Source organism: Pseudonaja textilis, chromosome 4 (assembly GCF_049901715.1).
Source record: "Pseudonaja textilis isolate UNSWEBS1 chromosome 4, rPseTex1.2, whole genome shotgun sequence".
Lineage (NCBI taxonomy): Eukaryota > Metazoa > Chordata > Lepidosauria > Squamata > Elapidae > Pseudonaja > Pseudonaja textilis.
Window position 1 is genome coordinate 92617401 of NC_141993.1, and position 12263 is coordinate 92629663.

The 12263-nt window shown below is 46.1% G+C and overlaps 1 protein-coding gene across 6 annotated transcripts in view; it reads left to right on the plus strand.

Annotated features, from left to right (window-relative positions):
* The window catches only part of IL1RAP (interleukin 1 receptor accessory protein), a 119924-nt gene that overhangs the window by 44683 nt on the left and 62978 nt on the right, over positions 1-12263 (plus strand). For 5 of the 6 annotated variants that reach the window (XM_087933736.1, XM_087933738.1, XM_087933740.1 and 2 more), the window contains one exon: positions 11312-11370. The exons of the other annotated variant lie outside the window; for it this stretch is intronic. In XM_087933736.1, coding sequence (XP_087789862.1) covers positions 11313-11370 — 58 coding nt within the window. In that variant the 5' untranslated portion in view covers position 11312. The remainder of the gene's footprint in view (positions 1-11311; positions 11371-12263) is intronic. 6 annotated transcript variants of the gene reach the window in all.

A 12263-nucleotide genomic window follows, 5' to 3' on the forward strand; every position in this document is an offset into this window, starting at 1 on the left:
ATCCAGCTTCCCCATTGATTCTGCACGTCAGGGCGGTCGCAAAAAGGGAATATATAAAGTAATCAGATAAAGATTGTTTTAAAAATTGACATAATTAAATAATAGTGATAAGAAAATGTGGTTATTGTTATCTTGATAAGAAAAGTATTAAATATAATTGTAAGCACAAGATATACGCAGCCAGTCGACACACGGCGGTAATGAAATGGAATTATTGTAAAACATAAAATAAAATAAAAAATTCGAAAGAAAAAGGTCACAAAAGGGGATCATGTGACCCCCAAGGACACAGAGAGCATCATAAGTATGAGTCAGTGGCTGTAGTCTGAATTTTGATCACGTGACCGGGGTTTTTTGCTGCAATCGTCGTAAGTATGAAAAACGGTCGTAAGTCACTTTTTTTTCAGCGCCTGGGAAAAACTTTGAATGTTCAGTAAACCTTGAATTAAGGAAAAACGTCCTAACAACGAGGACAATTAACCAGTGGAACAGAAATTGCCACCAGAAGTTGTGGATGCTTCAACACTGGAGTGTTTTTTTTAGAAGAGACTGGACGGTCACTTGTCTGAAATGGCATAGGGTCTCTTGCCTGAACAGGGGGCTGGACTAGAAGACCTCCAGGGTCCCTTCCAGCTTCTATTCTATTCTATTCTATTCTATTCTATTCTATTTTTTTAGTATTTATTTGATTTGTCAATCGCTTACAAGATAATAGGTATAAGTAAAAACATAGTTATGAATACATGGATACATATAAGAAAAATAAAAAATATATATAAAAGAAGCAATAGGACAGGGACGGTGGGCACGTTGGTGCGCTTATGCACGCCCCCTGCAGACCTCTTAGGAAAGGGGTGAGGTCAACAGTAGACAGTCTAAGGTTAAAGATTTTGGGGTTTGGGGAAGAAACCACAGAGTCAGGTAGAGGATTCCAGACATTGACCGCTCTGTTGCTGAAGTCGTATTTCCTGCCATCAAGTTTGGTGCGGTTAATCTTGAGTTTGTATCTGTTGTTTGCTCTTGTGTGGTTGTGGTTGAAGCTGAAGTATTCATTGACAGGGAGGACAGTGCAATGAATGATTTTATACACTATATTTAGATCAGACCGAAGGCGGCGTAGTTCTAGGTTTTCTAGGTCTAGAATTTCAAGTCTGGTGGCATAAGGTATTCTGCAATGAGTAGAGGAGTGGAGAACTCTTCTTGTGAAATATTTCTGGACTTTCTCAACTGTGCTAATATCAGATACATAATGTGGGTTCCAGACTGATGAGCTGTATTCGAGTATTGGTCTCGCAAATGTTTTGTATACTCTAGTTAGTAGTGTGATATTACCAGAGAAGAAGCTATGTAGGATTATTCTATTCTATTCTATTCTATTCTATTCTATTCTATTCTATTCTATTCTATTCTATTCTATTCTATTCTATTCTTTATTTTATTTTATTTTATTTTATTTTATTCTATTCTTTATTTTATTCTGTTCTATTCTATTGTATTCTTTATTTTCTTCTATTCGATTCTATTCTTTATTTTATTTAGAATAGAATAGAATTCTTTATTGGCCAAGTGTGATTGGACACACAAGGAATTTGTCTTGGTGTAAATACTCTCAGTATACATAAAGAAAAGATACATTCGCTAAGAGTCAAGAATCATAACGTACAACACTTAATGATAGTCAGAGGGTACAATCAGCAATCAAATCATACTAGGAAACAGTCAAGTGGGAGGGGATGGGTGATACGGAGTGATGAGAAGATTAACAGTAATAGTAGTGTACACTTTGTAAATAGTCGAACAGTGCTGAGGAAATTATTTGTTTAGCAGAGTGAAGGCATTTGGGGAAAAACTCCCCTTGTGTCTAGTTGTTCTGAGTGCAGTGCTCTATAGCGTCGTTTTGAGGGTGGGAGTTGAAACAGTTTATGTCTGGGATGTGAGGGGTGTGTAGATATGTTCACAGCCCTCTTTTTGACACAGGTCCTCAATGGAAGGCAGGTGGGTAGTAACTGTTTTTTCTGCAGTCCTAATTCCTCTCTGGAGTCTGTGTTTGTCCTGTTGGGTTGCAGAGCCAAACCAGACAGCTATAGAGGTTCAGATGACAAATTTAATAATTCCTCTGTAGAACTGGATCAGCAGCTCCTTTTGGGCTGTTTGAGCTTCCTGAGTTGGCGCAGAAAGAACATTCTTTGTTGTGCTTTTTTGATGAAGTTTTTGATGTGAGGTGTCCATTTTAGGTCGTGTGATATAGTAGAAGATAGAAATTGGAAGGTCTCCACTGTGGATACTGTGTTGTCTAGTATTGTAAGAGGTGGTCGTATGGGAGGGTTTCTTCTAAAGTCTACCACCTTTTCTACGGTTTTGAGTATGTTCAGTTCCAGATTGTTCTGGTTACACCACGAGGCAAGTTGTATAACTCCTGTCTGTATGCAGATTCATCGTTGTCTCAAATGAGACCAATCACTGTTGTGTCATCAGCAAACTTCAGTGTTTTAACAGATGGATCGTTTGAGATGCAGTCACTGGTATGTAGGGAGAAGAGAAGTGGAGGTAGCACACAGCCTTGTGGGGGACCCTGGGCTAGTTATACAGGTATCGGAGGTGATTCCGCCTAGCTTCACCTGCTGCTTCCTGTCTGTTAGGAAGCTTATGATCCACTTACAAGTGTGGTCAGGTACTGCTAGTTGGTTTAATTTACTTAGAAGAGTGTCTGGAATGATGGCGTTGAATGCTGAACTGAAGCCTACAAAGAGGACCCTTGCGTAGGTCTTTGGAGAGTCAAGGTGTTGTCGGATGTAATGCACAGCCATGTTAACAGCATCATCCGTCGATCTATTTGCTCGGTATGCAAACTGCATGGGATCTAACAGCGGATCCGTGATGGTTTTCAGGTGGGACAGCACAAGCCTTTCAAAGATTTTCATAACTACAGATGTTAGAGCAACTGGTCTGTAGTCATCCAGTTCCTTGATGGAGGGCTTCTTTGGCACTGGGATGATGGTATTATTTCATTCTATTCTACTCTACTCTATTCTATTCTTTATTCTATTCTGTTCTGTTCTGTTCTATTCTATTCTACTCTATTCTATTCTTTATTCTGTTCTGTTCTATTCTATTCTATTCTATTCTATTCTATTCTATTCTACTCTATTATATTCTTTATTCTATTCTGTTCTGTTCTGTTCTATTCTATTCTACTCTATTCTATTCTTTATTCTATTCTGTTCTGTTCTTTTCTATTCTATTCTACTCTACTCTATTCTATTCTTTATTCTGTTCTGTTCTATTCTATTCATTTTCTCCATTCTGTTCTATTGTATTCATTTTTTTGCATTCTATTCTATTCTATTCTATTCTATTCTATTCTATTCTATTCTATTCTATTCTATTCCATTCCATTCCATTCCATTCATTTTCTCCATTCTGTTCTATTGTATTCATTTTTGCATTCTATTCTATTCTATTCTATTCTATTCTATGCTACACAGAACCCATAAAAGACCAATTCTGAAGACCCACTCACTGTTACAGGAGCATTTGATGAAATTTGTCAAGGCACAACTGAAATATTGCAACATTATGAATGTGTAGCATGACCCTGACAATTCTTGCATCTATTTCTGAATTCTTAAATGTACTAATAAAACACTCCTTTAAAAAACAACAACTCCAGCCCTCAATGGATTTGCGAAGCCTGCGAAGGACACTTTGAAAGCCCAAGATCCTTCTTGCAAAGTCCTGTCAGCAATCCTCGTTTAGCCACCGCAGAATTACGACCAGAAATGTGTCAGGAAGCACAGCGGCTGTGCTATAAGCGAAACTGTGAGCTTGCTTCAACTTTCCTGGTCTTTAAATTGCAAAGATTGGTTTTAAAGCGATTTGGGTTTTTTTTTTTAATCGGCTCAACTTTCCTTCGCTTTAATTGCAAGGATTGGTTTTAAATTGACTTGTTTTGTTTTGGTTTTTTTACAAAAAAAAACCAACCCATTGATGACCAAACATTATCAACTGCTCTGGGCCAAAATTCCCCCCACCTCCGACCCCAAACCTCCCCAGTGGATGTCTGTTGACCTGTCAGAGCCGGCCTGAACCTAGAGCAGATGACCTTGAAGGTCATTTCCAGGTGGCCTGGGAGCCCTTTGCAGCCGGAGCTGCTCCGAGGAAAATTAAAATAGATTTTCCGCAGCTCTGGCAAAGGCCTGGTTGCCAGGTTGCCTTTGGCTCCGGTTGCTAGGTTTGCGGAATGACAAAACGCCAGAAGACAGCAGCCTTCGCCGGGTGCTTGAGACACAAAGGGGCAGGAGAATGGCAGGGAAGGGGGGGGGCTCTGGGTTAGGGAGACCCTCCCCAGCTTTTCCTGGCAGCTGGAATTATTTTTCTGGGAGGGGGGCAGGATGGCACACCTAAATGATGCCAGGAGATGAAGGGACTCGCCCCTCTGCAAAACGGAAAGACTCGGGGGCACCCAAAAAGGAGGTCAAAAAGAAAGAGAGAAGGAGAGAGAGAGATGAGAGAGAAGGAAAAATGAGAGGGGGAGAAAAAAATGAGAAAGAGAGAGACGCACAGAGAGAGAGAGAGAAAGAGATGAGAGAAAGAGAGAGAAAGAGACAGGAAGAAAGAGAGAGAGGAGAGAGGGAAAGGGAGAAAGAGAGGTGAGAGGGGGAGAAAGATGAGAGAGAAAAAGACAGAGGGAGATGAGAGAGAGAGAAAGGGAGGGAGAGAGAAGAGAGAGAGAAGAAAGAGAGGGAGAGAAAGAACAGAAAGAGAGAGAGAGAAAGAACAGAAAGAGAGGGAGAAAGAGGTGAGAAAGATTAAGAGATGAGAGAGAAAGGGAGAAAGAAAGATGAGAGAGAGAGAAAGACAAAGGGAGATGAGAGAGAGAAAGGGAGAAAGAGTGGGAGGAGAGAGGAGAGAAAGGACAGAAAGAGAGAGGGAGAAATAGAGAGGTGAGAGAAAGAGATGAGAGAGAAAGGGAAAGAGATGTGAGAGAGAAAGAGGGAGATGAGAGAGAGAAAGGGACAAAGAGAGAGGGGGGAGAGAGAAAGAACAGAGAAAGAGGAGGAGAAATAGGTGAGAGAGAGAGAAAGGGAGAAAGAGAGAGAGAGGGAGAGAGAGAGGGAGAGAAAGAACAGAGAAAGAGGAGAGAAATAGGTGAGAGAAAGAGAAGAGAGAGAGTGAGAAAGAGAGATGAGAGAAAGATTAAGAGTGAGAGAGAAAGGGAGAAAGAGAAAGATGAGAGAGGGAGAAAGATGACAGAGAGAGATGAGAGAGAGAAAGAGGGATATGAGAGAGAGAAAGGGAGAAAGAGGAGAGAGGAAGAAAGAGAGGAGAGAAAGAACAGGAAGAGAGGGAGAAATAGGCGAGAGAAAGAGATGAGAGAGAAAGGGAGAAAGAGAGAGGACAGAGGGAGCAAGAAAGAAAAAGATGAGAGGGAGAGAAAGGACAGAAAGAGAGAGGGAGAAATAGAGAGGTGAGAGAAAGAGAGGAGAGAAAGAGCGAGGATAAAGAGAGAGAGACAGAGACACCCGTTTCCCAGAGAAGGGAAAACCCCAGGAGCTACAAAACCCGGGTAGGCGTGGCTAGGAGGGGGTCATGTGACTTGGGTGGGAGTGAGTGACATTGAGTGGGCCACGCCCACTCAGGTTTTGTGGCTCCCGGGGTTTTTCCCTTCTGTGGGGAACAGGTCCAAATGGTCCTTGGAGTGTTTTAGGGTGCAGAACCCCTGTTTTGGGGGTCTCTCACGTTCCCCAACCTGGCGCCCACCGGACGGGCCTCATTGAAGCTCTCCCCAGACCCCGCTGAGCGTGGAAAGGGAGGGGCAGGTTGGGGGGGCTGTCCCGCACTCACATCTGAGATTTTTCTCTTTGGGGATTTTTCATCCTCGAAGGGGAAGGACGGGCAAGCAGGTCGCCCCCCGCCCCAAGCTGCCCCTTTTCCGAAGGGGTTTGAGGGACGGGGAAGATGGTTTGGGGGCTCCCGGTTCCGGAGGGGGGGTTATGACCGCCAGAGCTCTTGCAGAGCAGAACCTCTAGGCCTGCAAAGGGGAGGGGCAGAGCATTGGGGGCTTTGCATACTTACTCCTCGACGTAACCGTTCGCTGAGTGGCCGAAGTTACAACAGCCCTGAAACAAACAGAGGAAACTAACGGCGGGAAAAGACCTCCATTCGTGGTTGGTTTATTTATTTACTAGCTCGATCCCTGTGCTTCGCTACGAAACTCTGGGTCGGGCTTAGTTTTGGGGGAGGAAAATAAGGGGGGGAAAAATTCTGCCTCTGCCTACCAGCCTCCGTCGGTATTCCTCTGGCTAGCGTCCCGTCAGTATGTGTGAGAGAGTGGAGGGCTGTTTGGAAACTGAAGCAGTATTTTGCTGTGTGAGCAAGAAGGAGACAGTAAGGAGCCTGGGCGCGGCTTAGCTCAACTGTTCTGTACTAAAGCTGCTTAGTGGTGCTGTGAAACTAAAACTGAACCTCCTCTGCATGTGTTTTGCCTTTGGAACAGATTTCTTTCCAGGTGGGGAGGGGGAGTAGAACTCCTTAGCATCAGAGCATGTTAATAATAATAATAATAATAATAATAATAGTAGTAGTAGTAGTAATAATATAGGGAATACTCTAAATACTCTAAGGGTCACTTGGAAATATCCTTTCTTAGTGAGCATCTAGAAGCCAAGAGGAACCTACGGGCCCAATTTCAAGTTTGTAGGCTTTACGGTTCTGGAGATTTCGTGATGATGCGTGAGGGGTATTTCATTTTTACATATGTGTATTATTTTTATATTTTTATTTTCCTTCTATTTTTTTAATGGCTTACGTATGTTTTTACACTTACAACTGTTGCAGCATCCCCGTGGTCCCATGATCAAAATCCAGGCAATGCGCAACTGGTGTGTATTTATGACGGTTGCAGTGTCTGGGTGTGCGTGTGTGTGTGTGTTTCAAGCGATTCCCCAATGCCAGAAGATAGAATAATGGAGTTGGAAGGGACCTCAGAGGTCATCTAGTCCAACCCCTGCTCGAGCAGGAGAGCCTATATTGACAGTCAAGTTCCTGCCTGTTGAAGAACTGGGGAGGATTGGATCAGCGTCCTCCCCTCATACAAGGATCGTGCTGGGAAAAAGCTTCACGTGCTAAAAAGAAACGCCAGCATGGCTAAATGGAGGCAGCCCCCTTTCCAACCTAAATTCAATGTAGAGAAAAGGAAAGCCCTACACCTAGGCAAGAAAAACCAAAAGGACCCATACAGACTGGGTGAAACCAGGCTCAGTAGCAGGAACTGGGAGAGGGATCTTGGAGTCTTAGTGGACAACCAGCTACATAGGAGCCAGCCGTGTGCAGCAGCAGCCAAAAAAGCCAACGCAATCCTAAATTGCATTAACAGAGGGATACAGTCAAGACCAAGGGAGGTACTAAGACCACTCTATAAAGCCTTAGTAAGGCCACACCTAGAGTCCTGCATCCAGTTTTGTTCACCACATTATAAAAATGATGTTGAGACTCTAGAAAGAGGGCAGAGAAGAGCAACCAGGATGATGAGGGGACTGGAGGCTAAAACATAAGATGGACGGTTGCAGGAACTGGGCCTGGCTGGTCTAGGGAAGAGAAGGACCAGGGGAGACAGGAGAGCATCTTCCAATAGTTGAGGGGCTGCCCCAGAGAGGAGGAGGAAGGGGGTCAAGCTATTCTCCAAGGCATCTTTGAAGGCCAGACAAGGAACAATGGATGGAAACTGATATAGGAGAGATTTAACCTGGAAATAAGGAGAAATTTTCTGACAGTGGGGTTGGACTAGATGACCTGCAAGGTCCCTCTTCCAACTCTGTTCTGTTCTGTTCAAGATCGGTTGCGGGAACTGGGCCTGGCTGGTCTAGGGAAGAGGAGGACCAGGGGAGACAGGAGAGCATCTTCCAATAGTTGAGGGGCTGCCCCAGAGAGGAGGAGGAAGGGGGTCAAGCTATTCTCTAAGGCATCTTTGAAGGCCAGACAAGGAACAATGGATGGAAACTGATATAGGAGAGATTTAACCTGGAAATAAGGAGAAACTCTGCTTTAGTGGCTAGGAGGAAGAAAAAACTTGACATGGCTGGCTAGGGAATTCTGGGAGTTGTAAAGAATGCTCAATACATACAGCATGTTTTGGAGTAACGTTTCCCTTGGTTTTCCCGAAAGAGGAACCAAAAAAAAAGTGACCTTGGGGCAGATTTGTTGTTTTTCCGCTGCTTAACAAAAACTCAGAAATATTGCGTTTCTGCTTGTGCTGAATGCTCAGAAGTGTGCAAAGCTGCTGGGTGAGCATTTGTTGTGGTCCGCCAGCAGCCAGCGGAGCTGGTGGCAGACTGGGACAGTGAGGAGGTTGTGGGGAGGAAACTGGGCCAGTCCTGGAGTCTGGGGAAGGCTCGGACGAGAGCTCTGCATCGGAGGCAGAGATGGGGCCAGGGCTGTCCGACAATTATCAGCTGCCTTCGGAGCCGGAGATCAGTGGGGAAGAAGAGCAGCCGGAGCCTGTTCCCAGTGTGCGCATGCGCAGAGCTGCCAGATGAAGGGAACAGCTAAGGAACAAGGGTTGACTCCGGAGTAAAGCTACAGGTGGACGGTGAATGTCCCCTCCCATAGGAAATAAAAAGGAACAAAAGGGGAGTGGGGTTTGCAGGAGACAATTAGTTCAATTCACTTGGGTGGAGATTTGTTCCTGCATTCTTGCCATGTCATTGCTGCTACAGAGTGGCGTTTGGAAGCTATCGGCCTGGCAACTCTCCAAGCCTGAGAAAGGTCTGTAGTTGTGCAATCTCATGAAAGGCTGCTGGCCGTGACTTTGCTGGAGAGGAATTCCCTTTCACCTAAATAAAAGTGGTTTTATCGGGACGAGGAGTCGGCTTTGCGATCTTGGGAAGGTCTAGGTCGGAACAGCGTTGAGCTTTGAAACATGTTGTATGTTGCACCTTTTTTAATAAAAAAAAAAAAGGCACAGAGGGGGGGCCCTTGTAGACTCTGCACTGGGTGGTTTGATGCCCACTGCCAGCCTGGCAGAGCTGCGTTGCCACCCGAGCTTTGGAGGGGTGACTCAGGCTGCGTGCCAGACGGTGCTCCACTCGAAGTACCAGACAGACCCTCTTAGACTCCATTGTTATAGAGAAAAGAAAATTTTCCTGGAAATCAACTGGTTGCATCAGAAGAAATGCAAGATTTGGGGCAATAGGCGTGACAATAGTCATATACAAAGTGCTGGCAACGTTCCCACCCACACTGGTTTCAATGGTCCATCCAATCGAAGATGCGCATAATGCCATGTGGGGCATCTTCCGGTAGCGATGCAGACATCCGGCCGTTGACCTTGGCCTGGTTTGATAAAAAGACCTGCGGTTGCGCATTAAGCAAGCAAATAAGCGCAAACAATCAAAGTTTGCCCCAAGTTTGGTACGATCTTACGATTTATTGCAAAAGTAAACTAAGTAAACGATGGTTATCTCGCTAAAGTATGAATTAATAAAACTACAGATAAATGATTTTTTAGTAATGGTATTAGGTTATACAATTATTGATCGATAATATGAGCTATTATGTAATATAATTAGATGAGTGACTAGGAAATGGATGCGCAAAAAAAAGTGGTAAACCTACCGATGCGCTGTTTGTAAATTTACGAAGAAGGGTGATATTTTTATGTTTTATGGGGTACGTCTATGTTGTTTTGTTGTTAAAATTAAAAACTTTTAAAAAAAAAGTTTTCCTCAAGTGATCCAGTCCGTTCTCTAAAACCTCCAGCATATCTCCCATCCACCCACAAGGCCAATCGATTCACACACACACACCCCCATCACTACGGCAGCCGAAAAGATAGCGAAAGAAAGGAATCTCGAAGGCTGACATTCGGCCCTCCTGCAAAAGAGGCATTAGCCCCGAAAAAGAAAACCAATTCAAAATCACAGAATAATCTACGTTGAATAAGCAATGCAAAAGCTTTAAGGTTTGTCAGGATATTTCGCACGACGTGCCCGTGTGAACCTAGGGGCTCAAACCTCCTGTTCGTTGACCCGTTCTGACCGGGATGGAGGGAAATGCTTCCAGACAACTAAATATTGGGGTCTTGCTGTGTCTTCAGCTGTGAGGTATGAAGAAGAGGGAAGGACGGGGAGGTTTGTGGGGCGTAAGTCCGGGGAAGGCCGGGTCGTGGGAGGAAGCCCTTCTTCGCGTTGGCTTCCTCGTCCCGGCTGACCGTTTTTTTCTTGGGGGTCTTGTCCTCGGCCGGCTTCGTCTTTCGGGAGGTGGTTTTGACGGGGGTGTGTGCTAGGCCTGGTTAAGGAGGCGGTGGGGATCTGGGGGAAGCGTCCCCAGAAATCAGGGGTAGGGCTGGGGAGGAGATCGGGCCCAGTGTGCGAATCCTGGGAAGGGGCGAGGAGGAAGGGAGTGGGTTGCTAAGATCTCATCCAGCAAGGAGAGATTCTCGTTCCCTCCTTTGAATCTCTCTGGCTGGCCTTTCCTCCTCCTCCTCTTCCTCTTCTTCTCCTCCTTCTCCTTCTCCTTCTCCTCCTCCTCCTCCTCCTCCTTCTTCCTCTTCCTCCTCCTCCTTCTCCTCCTCCTCTTCTTCTTTCTTTTTTCCTCTTCTTTCTTCTTCCTCTTCTTTCTTCTTCCTCTTCTTCCTCTTCCCCTTCTTTCTTCTTCTTCTTCTTCTTCTTCTTCTTCTTCTTCTTCTTCTTCTTCTTCTTCTTCTTCTTCTTCTTCTTCTTCTTCTTCTTCTTCTTCTTCTTCTTCTTCTTCCTCTTCTTCTTCTTCTTCTTCTTCTTCTCCTCCTCCTCCTCCTCCTCCTCCTCCTCCTCCTCCTCCTCCTCCTCCTCCTCCTCCTCCTCCTCCTCCTTCTCCTCTATCACCAATTCTTCTCCATCACCAGTTTTCCTTCTCGTTCTCCTCCTTTTCCTCCTCTTTCTTTTCCTCCTCTTCTACCACCAGTTCTTCTCCTTCAACCCCAGCTTTCCTTCTCCTTCTTCCCTTCTTCCTTCTCCCCACTCCTCCTCTACTTTCAGTTCTTCTCCTTCATCACCAGTGAGTTTTCCTTCTCCCTCTCCTTTTTCTCCTTCCTCCTCTTCTCCTCCTCCTCCTCCTTCTTCCTTCCTCCTCCTCCTGCTTCTCCTCCTTTACCACCATTTCTCCTCCTTCAACCCCAGGTTACCTTCTCCCTTCTCCTCCCTCCCATCACCACCGTTTCTCCTCCTCCTCCTCCTCCACCAGCTCTTCCTCCTCGGGGTGACCACACGACTGGCATCGCCAGAGCCCCCAAGCCCCCTCCCCATCTCTACCTGTCTGTCTCTTCTTTCCTCTGCAGGATGAGGCCCCACCTGGTCGTCCTGATCGCGCTCTGCCTCCATGCTGTCAGCACCTCTGGTGAGTGGCGAGCCCACAAGTTGATCCCAAGTTGAGAACGGAAGGAGCAGGCTGCGTTCACACAACACCCCAACATGGGGTCGGTGCCCAGGGTTGCCCAATGCAAGATCAAACCCACAGAGCTGAACGGAGCCTCCCGCGGGCCTTTGGTTGACCAGGTGGCACATTGTGTGCGTGTGCGTGTGTGTGTGTGTGTGAACACAGTCAAGATGGACCCCAAAATCCTCCTTTGTTTCAGTCGGGAACGCAGGAAGTCCTTGACTTGTGACCGCCATTGACTTTCCTTGCCCCTAGCCCTGTCGCCCTATGTCACTAAGGGAAACGGCCGTCAGCCAAGGACTAGCTGTAGCTTTCTCGCTGGAAAAGTTTCTCGCTTAGCGACCGCTTTGCTCAGCGGTCCTGATACCGCAGTGGGTTATATAACTCTGAGGCCTGGCCGTACCTCGATTTTTCCAGCACCGTCATCCTGGTCGCTAAAGCAGAGCGTCATCAGCGAAGGACGTTACCCTGTAGTTGTGTCCCTTGGGAGCCCGAAAGCAGGGGAAAGCGTGTGGTTTCTCACTTAGTGGCCACTTTGCTTGGCGTGTCCTGATTTGCGGTCGCTAAGCCTCTATTGAGCAGGGGCTGCGTCTCACCGTCCGCATCCAACTTGCTCTCGATCTGCTTTTTTCATCCGGGTTGCGACACAAAACTCGGTTAGCAGGAGGGATTTGGATTATCGTCCCCTTTACGGGAGATTCCTGTCTCGGCGGGAGATCTCAGGATCCCCACAGGCCAAGGTTCGATTAGCGCCATTCCCCCTCCCGCCAAGGCCGGTCTGTGTTTCACCCGGCTAAAAACGGCCTCTCGGCTTCCGGGAACTGGTGGCACCTGCCGAAGTGTGCAAACCAGGC